Source organism: Podarcis pityusensis (assembly GCF_964106645.2).
Source record: "Podarcis pityusensis genome assembly, chromosome: 13".
Classification (NCBI taxonomy): domain Eukaryota; kingdom Metazoa; phylum Chordata; class Lepidosauria; order Squamata; family Lacertidae; genus Podarcis; species Podarcis pityusensis.
This window is the reverse complement of record NC_138038.1, coordinates 29,378,640-29,403,782: the sequence shown is the minus strand read 5'-3', so window position 1 is coordinate 29,403,782 and position 25,143 is coordinate 29,378,640. Positions and strand designations below refer to the sequence as shown.

At 39.5% G+C, this 25,143-nt stretch overlaps 3 protein-coding genes across 3 annotated transcripts; 2 read left to right on the top strand and 1 right to left on the bottom strand.

Annotated features, from left to right (window-relative positions):
• Positions 1–385: 385 nt before the first annotated feature.
• Positions 386–1,339, top strand: LOC308460769 (olfactory receptor 12D1-like; the record flags this gene model as incomplete). Its single annotated transcript, XM_080977293.1, has 1 exon — positions 386–1,339. One exon carries the CDS (start codon positions 386–388, stop codon positions 1,337–1,339), a length of 954 nt encoding a protein of 317 aa, XP_080833419.1.
• Positions 1,340–5,022: 3,683 nt separating this feature from the next.
• On the top strand, positions 5,023–6,087 carry LOC308460768 (olfactory receptor 12D1-like; the record flags this gene model as incomplete). The annotated part of the gene is made up of 1 exon (XM_080977292.1): positions 5,023–6,087. The coding sequence occupies exon 1, from the start codon at positions 5,149–5,151 to the stop codon at positions 6,085–6,087; it is 939 nt and encodes a 312-aa protein (XP_080833418.1). The 5' UTR covers positions 5,023–5,148.
• Positions 6,088–9,539: 3,452 nt separating this feature from the next.
• LOC308460767 (vomeronasal type-2 receptor 26-like) lies at positions 9,540–25,143 on the bottom strand (the record flags this gene model as incomplete). Its single annotated transcript, XM_080977291.1, has 8 exons — positions 25,058–25,143; positions 22,336–22,432; positions 15,990–16,093; positions 14,342–14,651; positions 12,824–13,681; positions 12,233–12,460; positions 11,569–11,695; positions 9,540–10,441 (listed from the first exon to the last, which is right to left on the bottom strand). Exons 1-8 carry the CDS (start codon positions 25,072–25,074, stop codon positions 9,540–9,542), a joined length of 2,643 nt encoding a protein of 880 aa, XP_080833417.1. The 5' UTR covers positions 25,075–25,143.

Genomic DNA, 25,143 nt, shown 5'->3' with positions numbered 1-25,143 from the left:
CCCAAGAAAGCAGCACAAAATCCAACCCCACCCCACCCTATTATGATTGAAGGGCATATTTTCAGGAAATTGGGATGGGGAAGAAATTCAGAGGACCAAAACTATTTGATTTTTTTCTGGAGTTTTTCTGCCAACTCTTTAACCAAAATTATAATCATCTACTTGGCAGGATGCAGACACCTGTTGAAGTGTTTTCAGCAATATTTCATAGTGGAGAGTGTGGACTCCCAAGAGGATTGTTAGTTTGAGCATAGGTGTTGCAATTCTCTCTGAAATGTAAGGAATCACATATTTCTTAGTCTTCTTTATATATATTTTTTCCATATATAATCATGACATTCTAAAATAATTCTTTTATCTGCTTTTTCTAAAAATCCCAGCAACAATGGAGAATCAGACACAGAGCACTCACTTCATACTCATGGGCTTAACAGACCAACAGGAAGTTCAAATGGTCTTGTTTGTTTTCTTCTTCCTCCTCTATCTAGTAACTGTGTTGGGCAACAGTACTATTGTGTGTGTGGTGGTGACTGAGACCAAACTCCACACACCTATGTATTTCTTCCTCGGTAACCTTTCTTGCTTGGACATTTGCTACTCTACAGTCATCCTTCCCAAGATGCTATCTGGATTCCTGTTGGCTCATCGAAGAATCTCCTTTGTTGGATGCATCACCCAGCTTCATTTCTTCCATTTCCTAGGAAGCAGTGAGGCTCTTCTTTTAGCTGTCATGGCTTATGATCGCTATGTGGCCATATGCAATCCATTGCACTATCCAGTCATTATGTGCAGACGTGTGTGTATTCTACTGGCTGCCACCACTTGGACTATAGGGTTCTTTCATGCCCTGATGCACACAGTTATGACATCCCAACTTCATTTCTGTGGCCCCAATATCATCAAGCATTTCTTTTGTGATATCAAGCCACTACTGAGACTGGCATGCAGTAGCACACAACTCAATCTTAGTCTCCTCAATGTAGTCACGGGCTCAATTGTCATGATCCCTTTCTTCTTGACACTCCTTTCCTACCTCTATATCATCATCTTCCTGTTACTGAAGGTCAAGTCACACAGAGGGAGATGGAAGGCCTTTTCCACCTGCAGCACTCACCTCACAGTTGTAGGTTTGCTCTATGTGCCAGTTTTGTTCAATTACCTCCCTCCAACATCAGGAGACTTACCTCAGAGAGACATGATAGCCACCCTCATGTACAGTGTAGTTACATCTTTCTTAAACCCTTTGATCTATACCCTGAGGAACCAGGATATGAAGTCAGCTCTGAGGAAAAGCCTGGGGAGATTGCTGATCACTGTGAGGATACAGCTATTGATGTGAAATTTATTTCTCAGTTTGTAACACTGTCAGCTGAAATAGGATTGAACAATCTGATAAATGATGTAGGCATGTAATGAGAAAATAGGGTTTTGTTTCTGGTATTGAGAAGTGCATGGTGGAGGAAAGAGATAAAGAGAAATACAAGCCCAGACCCTGCTCGCATTATCTAGGGCATTCCACTTTACATTTGCCCTTATTACATTAGATGATTAGGACATATCTGGCAACCTAATCCACCATGTATTTTCTTGGGAGTTCTGCCTGTCCAGTGCATTTCCCTGTGCGGAAAACACTGCTTTTCCCTCTGCGCAATCTTCTGGGAAAAACTTCACCTAAGGCAGAGTAGCAGGGTAGCAGCGGTTGCCTTCATGTGTAAGAAGAAGGAAAAGAGAGTCCAAACACTGTACTTCTATTCTACAGCGTTTATTTACAAGCAAAGCAGCAAACTCCATCAGAGCTAGAACACATAAACTAAAATACACAGACATGCCTGACTTCCGTAGAAGTCCCTCCCAGGCACAGGGCATACCAGAGGTTAACCCATTAACCACCATACTCCACATATTTTATTTTATGTATTTTATTTATTTGTTTATAAAACAATCTGACCTACCTTTGAGTTATGTGGCCCCTCCATAATTTGGGCCCCAAGCTGCTCTGTATATATTGAGTCTCTGTCCCATATTCTCTATAACGGGGAATCCAAAAACGGCTATAAAATTCCAAATTTTGGAAATTTGTAGAGACAGGAGCTCCTGCAAAGTGGCTTAAGCCTGCCAAACTGCACACAAATAAGCGCAGGTGTTTTTTTCTTCGAGTATATAGCACTGCCTGGCTGTGGTTTTGTTGTTGTTAAGGCAGAGAAACCTGATTTTTTTTCCAGCAGCAGCAATTGGAAAAGTGTTCTTTTAAAATAATGATAATTGAAGGGAAGTTTTCTTTCTGCAGTTCTCTTGCTGCACATAACTGTGGCATTGTGGGAAGTCTTGCTACGAAGTCTTGCTATGAGAACTATTGCTTCTTTTCTCTTGCATTCTGGGAAGTCTCGCTCATAATCTTTTCTCTGCTTCTGCACAAGAGTCTGAGAATGTTCTGAACAGTTCCCATTGAGTTCATGAAACAGTGTATCCTGACCTGTTCTTAATGCATTGCTGACCACATCTACGGAACGTGATTGTTGTATTCTTTCATGTTATGTTCCTTCAATATCAATCTTTAGTTATAATTTAATTAGGAGGTTTCATGCCTGTCTAGTTCCAGCTCCGTTTCCCAGTCTTTGATCTATCAGTGATAAATGCTCATATGTAATTCCCGCCTTGTACCTATGTTAACCAATCAGCAACAAGATGCTTTGTGTTTGTATCAACCAATCAGCCACAAGCACACCTGTGGCAATGTTTGTAATATTCAATAAAAGAGAGTTCCCGGGGCTCGCCCCGGAGAGACGCCTCTCATATGACACCTACCACTCGTCTGTCGTGGATTCATTCCAACAGATAATGATAATAAAAATAAATCCAGACATGTTTAGTGTTACAGAGGCAACATTCAACATTTGGATAGCCTCACTTCTTGCAAAACATGTGGACTTAAGGAAACAGAAATATAGGGAAACATAATTTGATAGTCAGAAAATCCACAGTGACAAAGAAATAGAATTTTTTTTCTGGGGCCCTTGATTTGACTTGTGGAGTTTATTAAGATCATGTTTCAACTGGGGAGAATGCCCCCAAATCATCCAAATTTACCTTGTTGGGAAGCTTCTCTCAGCATTATGATAACAATGGAAAGGTGGAATATACATTCTCTCTCTCTCTCTCTCTCTCTCTCTCTCTCTCACACACACACACGTGTGCATATCCCTTAATTTCCAGGCTTTATTTTCTAGTCTGAACTATTGCTTGATCAACAGATCCTCTAATAAAGTTGCCAGTGAACCACAACAAGTTTCTCCTCTGTTTTTATTCTTCTTCTGAATAATTTAATCAAATATTATCTAGGAACTTTTACTGGAATTGTTTGCAAGAAAAATATTATTTTTGGAAGAGCAATATTTTTTCCAATGTTCTTATTCTGGAGCACCAAAGCAATAATTTCACCCCCCCCCCCCCGAATTCAGAAAAAAGAATTGCATTGTGAATAGTGTTTTGTTGTTTCCTTTTCAGCCTGCTGCACAGTGCCTGTTACTTAGATTTGTGGACAATCACAGATATAAACTGGCAGCCCTGAGTAGCCTGACTGATTGACCAGTGATTGGAAACCCCACAGTCTATTGTTCTCTAGCATCATATACCATCTGGATGCATGTTTGGTACATGTCTTTGGGGCGTGCCAGTTTCAGAGCCAAGCTGTCATGTTTATTAATAGGTTAATTTGGCACTTCATTGAGTCACTTTTGAAGGTTAGATACAGGAAGGGAAACAGTTAAGTTTCAGGTAATAACCTATTATTGGCACCTTTAAAGGTGAAGAGCTGGCCTGATGGTTTGCTCTCTGGGCTATGGGGCCCTGGTGTAGGGTGGTTAAGTTCTATACTGCTCTACCCAGTATTTAGAGTAAGTTAGGTCACTTAAAGTCCAGAAGGTTAAAAGGCTGTTTAGTGAAGACAGAGATAAAGAATAAAATTAAAAACAATTTTCTGGCAATAGTTAAGTAGTTAAGAAGGAGCGAGTGGTTTTGCTGGTTCGCTTGCCTTACTTCTTTCTCATTCTGTATATTGCAGTCTGCAGTGCCTACTGATGTTCATGAGAATTTTGGTTCTGCAAGCCACCAAGGTGGGAATGGATGGTGATTCCATTGCTGCAAGAATATTATGGAAGTTGTGCAACTAATTCCTTTGTCACTTTTAGAAGCCCTTTCTTAATTAATGTATTCCACATCACTACTACTACCAGTTGAAATGGACTGAGTAATTGGTCTCCAGTGCATATAATAATATGGTGTGGGACTCATGAAGCCAGTTCTTATATACATTTTGCCTCAAGGGGCTAATGTGCCCCTGGCCATTACAGCTATAGAGATATAACTACTTTTATTTATAGCACCGCATTGTTAGCTACATTTCAGCAGCATAAGCACTTGGATAGGAGGTACACTGTCCTTCAATGCATCTTCAACAGAAATTCAAACAGATTGGTAAGTTTCAAGTATGGACAAATGTTGAGATCAAACATTCAGAAAATATCTCCAAAAAGAGAGTCAAAAATGCATCAAAAATAAGAATCTTAAAAATGAGAAAGGGGTAAAAATCCAAATTGATTACTGTGAATGCAAAACCTGTAAGGATGTGATTAAATTGGTCCGTTTTGTTTAGTGGGTTAGATCCAGATTTAATCTTCCTTAGTGGAGATCCATTGAAATAAATGGGATTTGAGGTATTTAGCAGTACTACATGGAAAAAGGCATCATGCATATCCCTACTAGAGGCTGCAGTGGAGGGCTTATTCACACTTGCTTTTCCTTGACTCTTTCTAGGCATGGACCACACTTTAAAGCTCCATGTCTGAGTAGCTCTTCTTTTTGCTCTGGACCTTTCCCCATGAAAACCTGCTCTTAAAGCTCAATCAGAGCAAATAGCAATCCATGGAAAACTCAAATTGATTGAGCACTAAAGAGCATGTTTTTTTCAGGGAAAGCTCTGGGGCAAAACAATAACACTTAGACACAGAGTTTTTAGGCACAGACTTGTGTCTGGAAACAGTGGGGTAAAAGTTAAATGTGGATAAGCCCTGGCAAGACATTTCAGTTATTTATGTTGTGTCCTTACTAAAATCTACACGTTTTAACAGGCTACCACTTCTGTGAAAACAGATGAAGAACCAGACAGAAGTGAGCCAGTTTATCTTACTAGGCTTGACAGATCTCCAAGGACCGCAACCTTTTCTCTTTCTACTCTTTTTGATGTTGTACCTCATCAGTCTGCTAGGAAACAGTATCATTTTGATTGCAGTGCTGACTGAAGCTCACCTCCACACACCCATGTACTTCTTCCTCAGCAATCTTTCGTGCCTGGACATTTGCTATGCTACAGTCACTGTGCCCAAGATGCTGGCAGGCTTTATATCTGGACCTCAGTACATTTCCTTCAGCGGATGCCTAACTCAACTCCATTTCTTCCACTTCACTGGAAGCAGTGAAGGTGTCCTTCTAGCAGTTATGGCCTATGACCGTTATGTGGCTATATGCAATCCTCTGCGTTACATTGTTATTATGAACAAATGCACATGCCTATTGCTTGCAGCAGCTTCTTGGGGCACTGGATTCTGCCATGCACTCATGCACACTGTGATGACCTCCCGGCTGCACTTCTGTGGCCCAAACCTTGTCGAGCACTTCTTTTGTGACATCAAGCCACTGCTGAAGTTAGCTTGCAGTAGCGTCCAGCTCAACATCAGCCTTCTCAATACAGTCACTGGCTTAATTGTCATGATCCCATTCATCCTCACACTCTTCTCCTACCTCTATATAATATCTTTTCTCCTTCTGAAGGTCAAGTCAAACAAAGCAAGATGGAAAGCTTTCTCCACATGCACATCCCACCTCACAGTTGTGCATTTGCTCTATGTGCCTGTTTTATTCAACTATTTGCCTTCCTCGGGAGATATACCACTGTCGGACATGATATCCACCCTCATGTACAATGTAGGTGTCTCAGTATTAAATCCCCTTATTTATACCCTGAGAAACAAGGAAATGAAATTAGCCATAAGGAAAATACTGGTAGCTTGTTGCTGTCAAAAGGTGAGATGACATGTCTTCCTGTTTGCAGAGGCCGATAGGTGAAATGTGAGAGCAATAGTTCAAATGTGAGGCTGTACAGTGATATAGCATCTTCTTTGGATGCAGGGGGTCTCAGATTCAATCACCAGCATCTTCAGGTAGGGCTGAGAGAGAATCCTACCTGAAGAGAGTGGCTATGGATTATAGACTATGACCCCAAGATTTCACTTCTGGTCAGTTCCAGCCAGCATTCAGCCAGCATTCAGCATGAATGTGTGCATATGTGAAGTTAGGATTCTCTCCACCCTGCAATGTGCATCACATTACACTTTGTTTGGTGGCCTGGCTAGAGGGCAGGGGATTGAGGCGCCCCTCAAGCCATCCCCTGGCCATGTCACACTACCCGGCCAATCAATGCTGGCAGGGTGTATGGCTATGGGTGTTTTAAACCACAGCACAGATGGGGCGCTAGGGCCATGCCATGACCCCAAGGGGTACCGCTCAGGGTGGCCCTATTTGATGTCAGTCATAGGGCTTCCCCTTCTGGTGGTTTACCATTAGTTTGACTCTCTGCAGACAGGCGGGAGACAAGATATAGTTGGGCTTCATCCAATGCCTAAGCCAAACCACTCACATCTGTAACCAAAAAAGTTATGGCCTGTTTTAGCCCATTAACCTACATACTCGTGTCTGTGTGTTTATTAATCAATAGGTAACTGTGGGGCACGGGACTTTGGCACACAAAGCATGAGAATTAATCTCAGGGTTCTTGGTTTGAGCCCCATGTAGGGCAAACGATTCCTGCATTGTAGAGGATTGGACTAGATAACCCCTGTGGTGTGGTCCCTTCCAGCTCTACAATTTTAAGATTCCTCAGACAATCCCCAGAACTCTACTCAAAGACTGCCATTCCACCTCCTATGGTGGTCCGTAAAGGACAAAAGGGACTGTGATCTGGGCACTCTAAAGGGGACTTCCATACTCAAATTATATATGGGGTCAGTGAATTATAATGTGAATGGAAGTTATTCAGGGTGATTTTGCTGGAAGTTAAAAGCTTTATTTAACTCTGTTATTATTATTTTATTTATTTTTTATAAAAAAAAACCCCGACATGGAATGGGGGCTTCCCAGAGCTCTTAAACACCTTTTTATTCTTATGCTTTCTGAATAATGGCCCTTTCCAGTAGATATGAAGTTGCTAATGCTATGTTAAGAATATGTAGAAGCAAGAAAACACATGACCCAGGAATCTCTGAAAGTTGCTATATTTTGCTTCCCCCCGTTCCTCCAGTATAAATTGCTGGTTTAACTATTTTTTTTTTTTTATATAATATTTATTGGAGTTTACAATAAGAATAAATGTAACAGGCAATATAACAAAAATCTTAACATAGTTTCACATTTTTTTTTTTTTTTGGACTTCCTCACATCTCCCGCTCCCACTTTCATCGTTATAACTTTTTACCAGCAATTTGTTATCTTATTTGCATTCTTATATCCCTTCTATATTTCATAATCTTCTAGTTCTCAAAAAGAGTTATATTTTCTCAATCTCACTTATTTTCTTAGATCATCTAAGTTAGTGGTGCTCAATTATTTATGATCTAGCATCCTGCTTAGCATTCGCTCAAGTTGCAATGTTTTTGTAAATAATTCTTAAATTTCTTCCAATCCTCCTCAATCCTCTCTTCTCCCAGGTCACGAATTCTGCCGGTCATCTCAGCCAGTTCCATGTAGTCTATCAGTTGCATCTGCCATTCTTCCAGTGTGGGTAGCTCTTGAGCTTTCCAGTGCTTTGCCAGTAGTATCCTTGCTGCTGTTGTTGCATACATAAAAAATGTCCGGTCCTTCTTTACCACCCCTTGGCCGACAATACCCAAAAGAAAGGCCTCTGGTTTCTTAGTGAAGGTATATTTAAATACCTTTTTCAGTTCATTATAAATCATTTCCCAGAACGCCTTCACTTTAGGGCAAGTCCACCAGAGGTGGAAAAATGTTCCTTCACACTCTTTACATTTCCAACACTTATTATCAGACAGGTGGTAAATTTTTGCAAGTTTGACTGGGGTCATATACCATCTATATATCATTTTCATTACATTTTCTTTCAAAGCATTGCATGCAGTAAATTTCAATCCAGTACTCCACAACCTTTCCCAGTCTTCAAACATAATATTATACCCAATGTCCTGTGCCCACCTTATCATAGCCGATTTAACCATTTCATCTTGTGTATTCCATTTTAACAGCAAGTTATACATCCTTGAAAGTACCTTAGTCTTTGGTTCTAACAATTCTGTTTCTAGTTTCGATTTCTCCACCTGGAACCCTAATTTCTTGTCATTTTTAAAAACTTCTTTAATCTGAGCGTAATGTAACCAGTCTCGCACTTTATCCTTCATTTTCTCCAAACTCTGCAATTTCCAATTGTCTCCATCTTTTTCTAGTATTTCCCAATATTTAGGCCATTTAGCCTCCATATTGGGTCTTTTTCGGGCCTTGGCTTCCAAAGGTGAAAGCCACCTTGGAGTTTTATTTTCCAGCAAGTCTTTATATTTTGTCCAGACATTAAACAGTGATTTTCTGACAATATGGTTCTTAAAGGCCTTATTTGCTTTAACCTTGTCATACCATAAATATGCATGCCATCCAAAAGCATTGTTAAACCCTTCCAAATCCAACACGTCAGTGTCTTCAAGAAGTAGCCAGTCTTTTAGCCAGCAGAACGCTGCGGCCTCATAATACAACTTTAGATCTGGCAGGGCAAAGCCCCCTCTTTCTTTCGCGTCAGTTAATATCTTAAACTTAATTCTGGGCTTTTTGCCCTGCCAGACAAACTTAGAAATATCTCTCTGCCACTTCTGAAAGCACTCCGTCCTGTCCAGAACCTGAAGTGTTTGAAATAAAAACAACATCTTTGGCAATACATTCATCTTGATAGCAGCAATTCGGCCTAACAAAGAAAGTTTCAATTTTGACCAACTATCTAAGTCTATTTTAACTATTTTAATTGAGATGCTGTTTTAATAGATAAACTTACTGTACATGTTAATGATTGGTGTTCAGATGAAATTGATTTACTGTGTCTTTTAATTACATGCGGTGATATCTCAAAATTGGTTTTGTACTTAAGTCATTTGGGCGAGTAATGCCACCACTGATCATGTTTATGTGAAGAAATTTGTTCCAAGTCATTTAAAGGTTTGGGACCCACACAAGGAGGAATCATCTGACTTGATAATTGGATCCTCATTCAAGTTAGGATTCCACTGCACAATTAAACAGGAATTATTTTGGCAAACTAAAGTGAGAACTAAATTGAAATGAAATGTTTCTGGCCAAACCCTGCATACAAAAACTGAAGGACAGACGTTTGCTTAAGCAGGTACCCATGGTTGAATTCTTATGACACCCCTCCCACCAGCATTTCCAATGACCTACATACACAAGCAGAAAGAAACATATGCACTCACGTTCTTTTACTTTTTTCTGCTGATTAGTTGTTCCCTGGTGTTCAGCTCAGGTCTGAATATAATAATGTAGCATTTTGGGGAAAAGATGCAACCCAGTAATCCAGCACCAGAAGACAAGATGGAAAAGATCTCCACAGCTACCATGTATTTTCCTTTGGTGCTCAGATAGGTGGGAACAAAGGACAACCAAACGCTACAAAACACCAGCAGGCTGAAAGTGATAAATTTGGCCTCATTGAAGCTGTCAGGTAACTTCCTGGCAAGGAAAGCCAAGATGAAGCTGACAATGGCCAGCAAACCCATATAGACTAAGACACCATAAAACATGGCAACTGAACCCTCATTACATTCAAGTATGATTTCCCCATGCAGTGAGTGCATATCGGTATCTGGGAATGGAGGGGATGTACTTAACCAAAGAGTGCCAAGGGAAACCTGAATAAAGGAGCAGGAAAGGACAATAGAATTTGCCAGCCTTTTCCCTATCCATTTCCTCATCCTGGATCCTGGTTTGGTTGCCATGAATGCCAGAAGCACAGTAATGGTTTTTGCCAAAACACTGGAAAGGGCCACAGAAAAGATGATGCTAAAAGTGATTTGTCGGAGAAGGCAGGTCACCTTTCCAGGCTGTCCAATGAAGAGAAAGGAGCAGAGGAAACAAAGCAGGAGGGAGATGAGAAGGATGTAGGTGAGAGTCCGATTGTTGGCTTTGACCGTTGGAGTGTTATTGTGCTTCATAAAAGTCCCAAGCACAAATGCTGTGATCAGAGAGAAGATAATGGTCAAGAAAACTAAGACGAGTCCTAAATCTTCTTTATAAGAGAGGTAGCTTGGGACCTTGGGAATGCATTGGGTTTGGTCATGGTTGGGATACTCCTCTTCTGGACATTTCACACAGGTATCCATATCTGAAATAAAGGAAGAGCTGTTTAAATATTGCAGACATTGATCAATATATAGCTAAAGCATTGGTTCTTAACCTTTTTAGTGTCACAGACCTCTTTTAGATTCGTATCATGCACACCCTCCTCTGAAATAAATGCTAATATAAAGAGATAAATAGAAAAGTTTGCATTCAACTTATTCAATTGCTTGGGAATCCCCCAACCCCATAAGAATGTTTGATGTTCTTCATGCAACAGTAAAACATTGGGTGGTTCTGCTATACCGACAATTTATTCTGTTCTTTCTTTGAAGTCTTAATCCTAGAAGCTGTATTGCAGGATTATCAAAGTGGTGAAAAAATAATGGTGAGATTATCCTGAAAATGTAGGTGATATTATCGTCTGGCTACGTAAAATATACTTCAAGGCTGGGATTCCACAAGTGCAGGCTTTTCAATGCTGCTGAGTAACAAATGTTCCACAATGAGTTCTCACATCCAATATTGGATATGCAGAAAGCAGAAATGTCCTATATTATGCATTTACTAAAATAATATATAACCCGCTCTTCATTGAAATGAGATTATAAAAATCAATTAAATGAAATAATATTAAATGAAATAATATTAAAAGCAGAGTATATATTTGAACTGCCATATGGTCCACTAGGAAATATTTATTTATTTTGTATTTATTCTGTGAGGTTGCTTAGACTGAGAGGTAGTGATGGACACAAATTCACTTGGTCCCAAACTCTTAACAATTAATAATAATAATAATAAGAGTTTGGATTTGATATACCACCTTTCACTCCCTTTAAGGAGTCTCAAAGTGGCTAACATTCTCTTTTCCCTTCCTCCCCCACAACAAACACTCTGTGAGGTGAGTGGGGCTGAGAGACTTCAGAGAAGTGTGACTAGCCCAAGGTCACCCAGCAGCTGGATGTGGAGGAGCGGAGACGCGAACCCGGTTCCCCAGATTACGAGACTACCTTTCTTAACCACTACACCACACTGGCTCTTAATAGTAAGTTCCTCTCGTTTGTTTAAAATTTTGCATTGCAAACTGCCTCCATGTGCATTCAAGGGATTACACTTTTTGTTGTGTTATGCAAATGCCAATAATATAGTTGTGCCCGCTGTTTCTCCCACCTTTATACTGAGAAATCATTCCTTCTGGACAGGGAGCACAATCATAGCAGCAAAATTTCTCTCCTTCCTTCTTTTTCCTGCTGTAGCCAGGATAGCAGTAGTCATTGCACACAGAAAGTGGAAGCACCTGTACAGAAACATTAAAGAGAGAATAGTAATGAGTACCTAATAGATCACACAAAAAAGCAGGTTGGAAAAAAAAGGAAATCCTCAAGTGAGAGCAGGGAGGGTTCACCTTTATCTGTGTTGCCTAGTTAAGATTTACTTTGTATGTTTCTATTTCTGTTCCTCTTTTTGCTTTTGTTTATATTGGCTAGAATGTGTCCTTGAACTTTTATATTGCCTCATCAGTGTGTCTACAGAGAGATGTATGTTTGGTAGTGTATTTAGAAACTTATATAGCTCCTTAAATATGGAAATATCTATTAAAATGTAAAGGGTCTATTAAAGACCTAGCCCTTTAACCCGAAACCAATTCATGAAATAAGAAATTTATTTATTTACTGGAGGAGAGGAAAGATAAAGCATATAACAGGAATCCACCAAAATTAGAACTGCAATATAATGTTGTCTTCAAAAAGGTTCATGAAATAATAAAACAAATGCTTGAAAGCCTTTGAAAATTTTGAGTCAAAACATCAAATGCCTCAGAGCAGTGTCTCACCTGATTAAAAACTTTATGCCACACAATTTTGTCATCATTGATGCTTAACTGTTTTCCTAAAGGTGCCTGAGAGTCCAGTCTTCCAACTTTGACCCTAAACAATGAACCATTCGGGGAAATAATCCAGTTTGTTACATCAAAACCTATAATTAATTCTCCATAACCATCAAAACACACTGAATCCCCAGCACTATTGTTGAACAACATGGTCCTTAGAAAGTGATGGACCTAGATAGAAAGAAAGTATCAGCAAAGAGAGGACTGTTTCAAAACTCTTCAACAATGTATGTGGTGATTTCATTCATTGGGCAGTCATTCTTGCTCTTGAATTGGAAAGCTTATATGATTATCTGATATTTCTAATGATCATTGCTCTCCATAAGTTCCAAGTTGGTGGGTGACTATGAGTTGAAATAACAATATTTTGTCACGGGACCACTAATATTTATCATAATGGATTTCCAAAAGGGGAAAATCCCCTGAAAGGAAATGAAAACCCCCACTGTAATAAGAATTGTATCATGCACACTTAGAATTCATTGTGTTTCCAGAAGAAAACATAGTGTTTTTAAAATGTTCAGTTGTAATTACCTGCCATGGTTGCACATTCTGAAAAAACAGTTCCTGTCTTTCTCCCAACTTTCTATATTTGGAACTGGATTTGTAAATGGCTTGCAAAGCATGAGCCACAGCATAGACAGCATTGTAGACATTGTAGCTGTGGCCAGTCATTTCCATTTCAAACAAGGTCCCAGGAAGACTCTCCAGCTTCTCTCCTCCAGAGCAGTATTTAATTTTCTGATGCTGCCCATTAGACATTTCTAATGAACAACTGAATGCCTGTTCCCAAAAGTCCTGGATAAAACCATCTCCGTGGGCCCATGAAGGGCTTAGTATCTGAAGGAAATTTTGGAATCCCAATGGCTGATTTGAGTGAACCGTGAAGGATATAGAACCATGGAAGGTTTGTAAATCCCAAATCTTCTGAATGGAGTGTGATGCAAAATCCCAGTGGGTTGTAATAATCCACACTTTACCCAGAGGGGGCAAGTCTGCTATGGGTGCTAGAAACAACATCATTCTTAGAACTTGAAAGGATGGAGGTTCTCCATATACAAAGAATACATTGGCTTTTCTTTCAAACATAATGAGATAGGCATCCAAGTGCTGAAAAAACCATTCTAGCATCTCATCCATATAACTCCATTTTGGTATGTTTACTATGAAGTCATAACAGATGCCATTCTGTGTAAGCATTGGCACTATTGTCTGTAAAAACCTATTCCCTTTGTCATCATCCACGGCAAAAAGCCCAACCCAGGTCCATCTGAAATGCTGAAGTAACTGGACAAGTCCTTTGTGCTGCTGGGCTTCATTGGGGACCATCTGGTACAAGAATGGGAAAAGCATTCTTGCACTTTGTACTGGTAAAAATGATCCATAAGTGAGCTGTAAAAATATATATGAATATTTCTCAGACGGATTACAAGAGAATAGTAAATCAATATTTTGGAGTTGGTCCTGTAGGTCATCTAGTTCAAATAAATGGATGTTTCATTTGTCCTATCATTGAAGTATTTAAAATGTTGACCCTTAAACAAGTACTACCTTTGCAGCAGTCCAAAAGAAATCTTTGGACTTTTCTGTTTGGGAGTTGTTTACGTCTTTGAAAAGTGTTGTAATGTTTCACCTTGAACTCATTTTAAAGAGACACATTTCTTTCATCCTTTCCTATATGATGTGTTTTCCATACTTCTGGCCTTATTCACTCACCTCCTCTTAACCCATTCTGAAATGAGTGCATTATTATTTAAATCTGCCAATTAGAACTGGACACAGTAGTCAGCATGAGATCTTCCTAGTGCAAAACGAAGTGGAATTGAAATTATTGGAGCCTTGGAAACTGTGGGCTTTATGCAGTTAAAGCCAAATGAATGGGTTAAAAGTAGTCATGTAAAATAATTTCAGTGTTTCTGCTCTAAATATGATTAGCATTGGATCCAATTCCTTGATTCTTTTAATTCAGCCCAAACTTGAATTTATCTGTTTACAGGCACATCACAAAGCTCACATATATCTAATGTTCATACCCCTATGCACACAGGTTACCTGTGGAGTCTTGTGAATTGCTGAAATGGTGGCCACATTGGCAGATATTCCAGAGAGGCATCCTCCAACAATAGCTATCAATTTATTCTGATTTTGACACTTGAAGTTAGGAGAAAATCTTTTTTGTTTAGAAAGTAGGCTGAGGGTGGCCTTATATGTCATCCTAGCACTGTAGTAGCTATTGAGAATGTGGAATCCCAGAGAAATGTTTGGTAAGATGTTGGGGTTCTCATTTATCTCTTTTACAGCAAAGGCTAAGGCCAGGATGTGCTGGTAGTTCTTAGGCATTGAACTGTAATGTAGGTTACAGCTATTTAATAAAACAACAGTGACAGAAGCAATAAAACAAATTTGTATTCTTCATTTGTCATCTGCATCTGTTCAAGACTATAGTGAAACTGCTACCCTTAGAAGAAAATAAACTCAAAATAAAATGAAAATTAAATATCTTTTTAAAAAAGAGATAAATACTCAAAATGTTCCTGCAGATCTCATACCTTAAAAAAGCATAAAAGAAGAAAGTAAATATTAAACATCCACCACCAAATTTGAGGACATTCACAACAGGTATCAAATTCCTTAGTAATCATATTTATTATCTCCCTTATTATATTTTTCCATATACATAAAGGATTTCATATCAGTTTATATATATATATATATATATATATATATATATATATATAGGTTTGGTGGCTGTATATTTTGCTTAATTATCAACAATTTATATATATATATAATGCTTATTAGCATGTAAAGAACAACATATTTTAATCAAAAAGATTTTATTACTTATATTATATGTGAAATACCCCATAAGCTGATGTTAGATCTAGTAATTAATATTGGCTCATTTATTATATGGATATATTAATGCTACTCGAGATCATCTATGATTAGGCGAGGAAAAGAGAAGATTACAAGTAGAGTGTACAATCACAAGTCTTAAAATATTCTATATACATTCTATATACATTTGAAAACCATACTACAGTTACTTAGGGCCAATTAAAAAACCCGTTTAAAAACCCACAAACCCCTATAATATTTTATCTGTTCACATTTAAATTTATTTCAAAGAGCTGCAATGAACCTATCACACAAAAAGTCTCCTTAGGCAGTGAGGTATGATGTGGGCCTAGGGACATTAAACTGATTTTTCCCTATGTAATCTGGGAGTCGGCTGGATAAATTACAGCCTGAAATCAGCAGGAACAATTAAACAACATCTGTTTCTAAAATATAATAATGTGAGATGAAAGCACAATATGATTAAATAAGTCATATGTGGGACAGAGATGGGGGTGAAGAATAAGGGATCAAAAGTCTTGAAAAATAAGAATCAATGTGGCCAAAAATAGAGAAGGACATATTCCTTGATGAGGTAATTCCGTAGAGGAAAACAGAAATGCACCAGATCCATTCATTTCACTTACACTTGTTAGGGAAAGCTTATTATTTCCTTGTGTTTAACAACGTTATCTAGAAGATAAAGTACATATTAACAACTCCAAGCGTGGCCAGCTTATCATTTGTTCACACCCACAATAAATAAATGCAGTATTCCTAAAATATGTGTTCCTTGTAATTAAGGCCTGAACATATTACAAAAAAGTGAGGGGAGATGAGCAGGGAGATGGTGTCTTACATAGGTTCATGAGTCACAATATGTGTAGGCTGCTCCAAGAGAGAAAGTAAATCATAGAGGTAGAAGACTTGAGAAACAATCCCACCAATAACAAGGTCACCTGGCTGGAAAAATTCATGAGGAATAGAGAGCAGATCATCACGAATGCTGCAATTAATAAAATGTGACTTGCATACAGTATGACACAACAGGAGAAGCAGCAACACCATCACCGTCATGATCCTTTTGGCAAAACCACCCATCTAAATGGCAGTTTTGAAAGCCTCAGTTGCTACAGCCTTAAATGATAATACTCTGGCTGCATGGATCTACAACTTGGTCTGTTATGGAATGTGGGTGCCAGTACCCTTTTTTTTTCTAGTTCAGGGTTTCTAAAATTGCTGTTTGCAGACCACCAGTGGTGTGCATGCTACGTTCAGGCTGTCCACAGCATGTCTGAAACAAACAATTATAATTTGAATTCTATAGAATTCAAGCTGCAATACAATAAAATATACGATTCAAATTAAAAGAAGTGGCCCATGGTGGGGGAATGACTACTGTTCTAGTTATATTGTTCCTCTGCTTTTTCTCTTTGAGCTGGAGCAAAAATAAGTTAGTTGAATGTGTCCCCCACTGATATAAGTGGGAGTCATACAGTCTAGATCCAGATCTTTATCCCCTCACTTTACTTTGAGTGATTTTTTTCTTTTGTTTTCTTTTGTTTTTGTTCTAAAGAAGAATAATCAGCTTGTGGAAATATATCCTAACATATAAATGAGAGATTATCTAACAGAAGAATGACAGAGCCCTGCCTCTACCTAGATCTAATTCTGAAGAATACAAGTGTTTTATAGTTCTTCTTCAGACACTTGTTTTTGATCTTGCTAGCATGTGCTGATTGTCAACTGCATAAACCAGCAATTATGACTGTTATGATTCTCATTTCCCCAATGTGTCATCGACTTCCGACGTTGTATCATGAATAACAAAATTGGTAGAAGTTCCTCCCTTCCCCCACCTTTGTCAGACACTTCTTTCCCCTTATGGGATAAAAAGTAGCTAGTTTTATGTAGATCCAGATCTGTCCAGTTCATCCATGGTCATTCATATTTGGCATAAATTGAAAGCCCAGTCTGGGGGAAGTGAGAGTCATAACTTGTCATGTTGATGGCTACAGATTATTCCCCAATATTGTTTGTCCCACATATTTTTACTGATAGTTAATTTACTTAGTAAGATTCTTTATCATTGCAGTACTTATAATGTTCATGATTTTAACATATTCTAAATGTTGTGCATTGTATGTATCTGGGAGTAGGTTCCATAATATGAATTTAAGGACCCTGGAAATATATTTTTCATGTCTTTTAACTCAGTCCAGTGACTAGCAAAGGATCTGCTACATTTTAAGCCAAGCTCGTTTATCAGCTTTGCTGCCAGTGATCCTTTGTTCTGCTCCCTGTGGGCAGGGAAGGTCCACAGAAGTTATATTACAGGAATTTAATTTTGAGGTTGCCAATGCATAGATCACAGTATCTAGGCTACTGGAATAGTCATATCCAGTTTGCCAGATGAAGAAAGTTTAAGGTGCTCCTTGCTGCTTACATCACTTGGGCTTTCCATTAAAGAGAAGGATCCACAACATCCCTAGACTTTGTACCTGTTCCTTCAAAGGGAGTACAACTCCACCCAAAACAGGTAAATCTCCCATTCTCTAAACTTGGGAACTGACCAACCACTGTGCCTCTGCCCTACCAGCATTTAACTTCTGATATGTGGCCTTCAGTCAGCCCACCACTGCAGCCAGATACCCTTTTGTGTTGTGGCTGGCAACTGCTGACTCTTATGTAACAGTGGAATAGAGCTGAGTTCCGGCAACACACTGATGACTCCTTTCCACATACACCTTCTCCCTCCCAACCTTACTTAGCATTCCCTGATTGGGGGAAGAATGCAAAACTGGCACTGGAGAATTGTAAAGCATCCCTCTGACCCCCTTGCCCCAGCTCCACATTTAAGAGTATGGCTACTATCACTCTGTGCTCCAGCATATAGTCAACATTGTAGTGACGACAGTGTTTATTTAATAAATTATTTATTTAATATATTTTTAGTTTTTTAAAAATACTTGGTTTACAAAAGTATGAGCAGTGTCTCTCTCTTTTTTTCTTTTCCAAGTAACATTTTTACAGATCAGTTTCGTTTGTTGAGACCTTAGTGTTACATTAGGAAGAAAAGGAGGAAAGAGGTGGAGGGGGGGAAAGGCGAGTGGGTGTGGGGTCAGGTGGCAAGGTTTCTATTTTATTTAATATATGTGTGGGGTTTTGTGTCAGAGTCACTTGTGCAGGTTCTCTGCTATTCACTTGTGTTCCTTTGGTGGTGAGAGAGGTTGGGCTTGGCCTAGGGTGTGGTTTTTCATTTGTGATTGGTTATGGTAAGCTTTGTTTTCATGTGTGAGGGATAGGTGGCTGTTGTTCACTTGCTTCACCACTGGGAGATGGTGCAACCCCAGACCTGTGAGTTTCCTTCTAGCCAGGCCTAACTCTCTCCTTAAGTGCTCTTACAGTTACAGTCATACCTCATGTCATGGACACTTCAGGTTACGTCTTTTCAGGTTGTGTCCCGTGGTGACGCGGAAGTACCGGAAAGGGTTACTTCTGGGTTTCGCCACTTGCGCATGCGCAGAAGCGCTAATTGCACTTCTCGCATGCGCACAAGTGCCAAATTGCACCGCACACCTGCACAGATACAGCACTTCAGGTTGCGCTCTTTTCAGGTTGCGAATGGGCTTCCAGAACAGATCCCGTTTGCAACCAGAGGTACCACTGTACTTCACTGCAGCCTTGATCTCCTCCCTCCTCATCATAATTTCCATTACTCATCCATTCGGTGCCCCCACCTTTATCCCTCTTTTTGTTTGGTCAATATCCACTTCAGATGCTCTCATGCCTTCTCCTGGCTGGTCTCTTCCCCTCTTGCCTGCACAGCATTCCTCAATCCTGAGTATCATTGTATCTCCCAGCTACTTCTTTAAATCTCCCAACTAAAAAAGGTGTTGGTTTTCATAATCCACCACACCACTTCTAGGTTGCCAGGCTTGGTGTTTGTGTGGTCCTCTTTTCTATCAACTCCCTGAACCCTCCGTGGCTACTCTTCCCCTTCACATGGCAGGGAGGAGAGGGAAGGAACCAAGGTGAACCATTCCAACTGATATAGAGTCCTGCTCTGGCTCATTATTTCTACATCCCTTATAGTCTTTAGAATCTCTTTCCTCTCCCAATTACTTCAAACAATTCTCCCCAGAAAATCCGCAGAACAGTACTGAAAAAAGCCTTTCCATGCCCTCTGGCAGTCTCTAAAGGAAAAACAGGGTTGTGCTAGTCTGGGCACCCTAAAGGGGACTTTACTACGCAAATTATATAAACCTTCACTGCAAATTATATAAACCTTCACTGAGGAGGATTTTGCTGAATGTTAGAAACTGAATTTAACACACACACACATCCTGTATAGGGTCAGGATTTCCCAGAGCTCTTTAGCAGTCCTTTTTTTTTTTTTTTTTTTAATGCCTTTTGGAGGATTGTCTTCCCAAAAAAGGCAAGGGAAATCTTTCCAGAAATATGAAGTTGATTATACTACACTAAGAAAATGTAGAGGAAAGAAAACACATGACTCAGGAATCTTTGGAAGCTACTATATTTAGCTTCTCCCAGTTTCTTCAGAATAAATCCCTATTTTAAATATATTGATTACTATGGTATATTTCAATCATTGGTGTTCATATGAAATTGATTTACCTTGTATTTTAATTACATGTGGCTATAATTTATAATAGGCTTTGCACTGGTAAACCATTTAAAAGTTTTTTTGAGCCACAAGCAATTTAAATGCTTGGGACCCTCAGAATGAGGAATCCTATGAGTTGATAATTGTGTCTAATTCGAGGTAGAATTACAGTGAACAGTTAAATAGGAAATTCTCCATTCAAATGCAGGAGATGTCAGCAAACTAAAGTAAGAACCAAATTGAAATGAAATATTTCTGGTCAAACAATGCATACAAGAATTTAAGGAAAGACGTTTGCTTAAGCAAGAACCCATAACCCATTCTTATGACATCCCTACCACCAGAATTTCCATTGAACTACATACACAAGCAGAAAGAAACATATGTACTCATGTTCTTTTACTTTTTTCTGCTGATTAGTTGTTCCCTGGTGTTCAGCTCAGGTCTGAATATAATAATGTAGCATTTTGGGGAAAAGATGCAACCCAGTAATCCAGCACCAGACGACAAGATGGAAAATATCTCCACAGCTACCATGTATTTTCCTTTGGTGCTCAGATAGGTGGGAACAAAGGACAACCAAACACTACAAAACACTAGCAAGCTGAAAGTGATAAATTTGGTCTCATTGAAACTGTCAGGTAACTTCCTGGCCAGGAAAGCCAAGATGAAGCTGACAATGGCCAGCAAACCCATATAGACTAAGACACCATAAAACATGGCCACTGAACCCTCATTACATTCAAGTATGATTTCCCCATGCAGCGAGTGCATATCTGTATCTGGGAATGGAGGGGATGTACTTAACCAAAGAGTACCTATGCAAGCCTGAATAAAGGAGCAGAAAAGGACAATAGAATTTGCCAGCCTTTTCCCTATCCATTTCCTCATCCTGGATCCTGGTTTGGTTGCCATGAATGCCAGAAGCACAGTAATGGTTTTTGCCAAAACACTGGAAAGGGCCACAGAAAAGATGATGCTAAAAGTGATTTGTCGGAGAAGGCAGGTCACCTTTCCAGGCTGTCCAATGAAGAGAAAGGAGCAGAGGAAACAAAGCAGGAGGGAGATGAGGAGGATGTAGGTGAGAGTCCGATTGTTGGCTTTGACTATTGGAGTGTTATTGTGCTTCATAAAAGTCCCAAGCACAAATGCTGTGATCAGAGAGAAGATAATGGTCAAGAAAACTAAGACGAGTCCTAAATCTTCTTTATAAGAGAGGTAGCTTGGGACCTTGGGAATGCATTGGGTTTGGTCATGGTTGGGATACTCATCTTCTGGACATTTCACACAGGCATCCATATCTAAAATAAAGGAAGAGCTGTTAAAAAGATTCTGACATTGATCAATATATAGCTAAAACATTGTTCTGAAGGCACCCCTGTTTAGGTTTGATGTTTTATTGTGTTTTTAATATTCTGTTTGGAGCCATCCAGAGTGGCTGAGCAGACGGTCAGTTGATTGACGGGGTATATCATCATCATCATCATCTTAACTTTTTCAGGGTCACCATCCTCAGAGAAAAAAAATCACATAAATACATAAACAGAAAAGTTTGTATTCAATTTATTTAATTGCTTCAGAAATTTATTTTTCCCCACATGGACAGAATCTAAAAACCATCTTCACAACGTTACATGTTGTTTCATGCTATAGTTAAACATTAAGTTGTTCTACTATGCTGTCAATTTATAGTGGGTACCTTGGGTTACATACGCTTCAGGTTACGTACGCTTCAGGTTACAGACTCCGCTAACCCAGAAATAGTACCTCGGGTTAAGAACTATGTTTCAGGATGAGAACAGAAATCGTGCTCCAGCGGCGCGGCAGCTGTGGGAGGCCCCATTAGTTAAAGTGGTGCTTCAGGTTAAGAACAGTTTCAGGTTAAGAATGGGCCTCCAGAACAAATTAAGTACTTAACTCAAGGCATCACTGTATTCTGTTCTTTGTTTGAAATATTAATCCTATAAGCGGTATCCTATAAGCGGTATTATCAAAGTGGAGAAAATAAACGTCAAGGCTGGGATTCCACAAGTGCAGGCTTTTCTATGCTGCCGTGGAACAAATGTTCCACAATAAGTTCTCACATTCAGTATTGTATACTGAAAACAGAAATGTCCTATATTATGTATTTATTTAAATAGTTAATAACCTGTTCTTTATTGAAATAAGATTATAAAAATCAATTAAATTAAACAATATTAAAAGCAGAGTATATTGATGAAATGCCAGATGGTCCACTGGGAAAAGGTTCCTTTGGCTACCCTATTGGGACTGGAAAAATCAAGGAAAGACTTTCAGTGACAGTGGAACCTGGCAAGAGATCTTCACACCAACCCTGTGAGGTTGCGTGGACTGAGAGATAATGATGGACACAAATTCACTCAGTCCCACACTCTTTGAAACTCTTAAAAATTAATTATTAGGGTTTTGGTGTGTTTTTTGTTTACAATTTTGCATTGCAAACTACCTCCATATGCATTCAAGGGGTACACTTTATGCTATGTTATGGAAATGTGAATAAGATGATTGTGTCAGTTATTCCTCCCACCTTTATACTTCGAGATCATCCCTTCTGGACATGAAGCACAATCATAGCAGCAAAATTTCTCTCCTTCCTTCTTTTTCCTGCTGTATCCAGGATAGCAGTAGTCATTGCACACAGAAAGGGGAAGCACCTTATAGAGAATCATTATAGAGAGATTAGTAATGAGAGCTAAAGAGAGCACAAACAAAAGCAGGTTGGAATAATAATAATAATAATTTCTTATTTATACCCCGCCTATCTGACTGGGTTTTCCCCCGCCACTCTGGTCGGCTTCCAACAAAATATTTAAAATACAATAAAATATCAGAGTTTAAAAACTTCCCTAAACAGGACTGCTTTCAGATGTCTTCTAAAAGTTTATTTCCTTGACATTTGATGGGAGGGTGTTCCACAGGGCGGGCACCACTACCAAGAAGGCTCTCTGCCTGGTTCCCTGTAACTTTGCTTCTCACAGTGAGGGAACCACCAGAAGCCCTTTGGCGCTGGACATCACTTTCCAGGCTGAACAATGGGGGTGGAGATGCTCCTTCAGGTATACTGAGGCCGAGACCGTTTAGGGCTTTAAAGGTCAGCACCAACTCTTTGAATTGTGCTTGGAAATGTACTGGGAGCCAGTGTAGGTCTTTCATGAACAGTGTTATGTGGTCCAGGTGGTCACTCCCAGTCACCAGTCTAGCTGCCGCATTCTGGATTAATTGCAGTTTCCAGGTCACCTTCAAAGGTAGCCCCACGTAGAGCGTGTTGCAGTAGTCCAAGCGGGAGATAATTAGAGCATGCACCAATCTGGCTAGACAGTCCACAGGCAGGTAGGGTCTCAGCCTGCATACCAGATGGAGCTGGTAGACAGCTGCCCTGGACACAGAATTGACCTGCACCTCCATGGACAGCTGTGAGTCCAAAATGACTCCCAGGCTCTGCAACTGCTCCTTCAGGGTCACATTCACCCCATTCAGGACCAGGGAGTCCTCCCCCGTCCCCTAAAAACAGTTCTTCTGTCTTGTTAGGATTCAGTCTCAATCTGTTAGCCACCATCCATCCTCCAACGACCTCCAGACACTCACAGAGGACATTCACTGGCTTCACTGGTTCCGGTTTAAAAGAGAGGTAGAGCTGGGTATCATCCGCATACTGATGGACACCCAGCCCAAACCCCTTGATGATCTCTCCCAGCAGCTTCATATGGATGTTAAAAAGCATGGGGGAGAGGACGGAACCCTAAGGCACCCCACAAGTGAGAGCCCAGGATTCTGAACACTCATCCCCCAACACCACATTCTGGACACAGCCCAGGAGGAAGGAGCGGAACCACTGTATAACAGTGCCCACAGCTCCCAGCCCCTCTAGATGGTCCAGAAGGATGTTATGGTTGATGGTATCAAAAGCTGCTGAGAGAGCCATCAAAACTAGGAAACAGCTTTCACCTTTGTCCCTAGTCCGCCGGATCATTGACCAGCATAACCAAGACAGTTTCAGCCCAATGATGAGGCCTGAATCATGATTGGAAGGGATCCAAATGGTCTGCATCCTCCAGGCATGCCTGGAGTTGTTCAAAAACCACCTGCTCAATCACCTTGAAACAGATTTGAAATGAAAGAAAGAAAGAAAGAAAGAAAGAAAGAAAGAAAGAAAGAAAGAAAGAGCTCCCAAGTTAGAGCAGGAAGGGTTCACTTCTGTCTGTTTTCTCTAGTTAAGATTTAAGCTTTGTATGGTTTTCTCTCTCTCTTCCTATTTCTTGCTTTTGTTTTATTTTCTAGAGTGTGTCTTGAACTCATCACTGCCTCTGCAAAGAGATGTATGTTTGGTAGTGTACGTAGTGTACATAGAAGCCTATACTTTTTAAATAGGTGGATAAATATCCCTTAAATATGGAAATATCTATTAAAATGTAAAGGGTCCATTAAAGATAATACCTAGCTCCCTATCCCAAACCAATTCTTAAAATAAGTAATTTATTTATTTATTGGAGGAGAGGAAAGATAAAGCGCATAATAGGAATCCAACAAAATTAGAACTGGAATATAATGTAGTTTTCAAAAAGCTTCAGGAAATAATAAAAGATCCTGTGGGATTTTAGGAATGTTAAAGTTGGAATGTAGTTAGATTTCTTCAAAGCATTTGAAAATTTTGAGTCAAAATATCAAATGTCACAGTGCTGTTTCTCACCTGATTAAATACTTTATGCCACACAATTTTATCATCATTTAAGCTTAACTCTTTTCCTAAAGGTGCCTGGGGGTCCAGTCTTCCAACTTTGACCCTAAACAATGATCCATTCGGGGAAATAATCCAGTTTGTTACATCAAAACCTGTAACTAACTCTCCATTATAATCAAAACACACTGAATCCCCAACACTATTGTTGAACATCATGGTTCTTAGAAAATGATGGACCTAGATGGAACGAAAGTATCAGCAAAGAGAGGACTGTTTCAAAACACTTCAACAATGTATGTGGTGACTTCATCCATTGGACAATCTTGTTTTGCTCTTGAATTGGAAACCTTATATGATTATTTGATATTTCAAATGATCATTACTTTCCATAAGCTCTAAGGTGGTGGGTGATTTTGAATTGAAATAACAATATTTTATCATGGGACCACTAATATTTATCAAAATGGATTTCCAAAAGGGGAAAAAACACTGATAGGAAATGAAAACCACCAAAGAAAGAGGAATTGTATCATGCAGACTTAGATTTCCCTATGTTTCTTGATGAAAACATAGACTTTTTAAAATGTTCAGTTGTAATTACCTGCCATGGTTGCACATTCTGAAAAAACAGTTCCTGTTGTTCTCCCAACTTCCTACCTTTGGAACTGGATTTGTAAACAGCTTGCA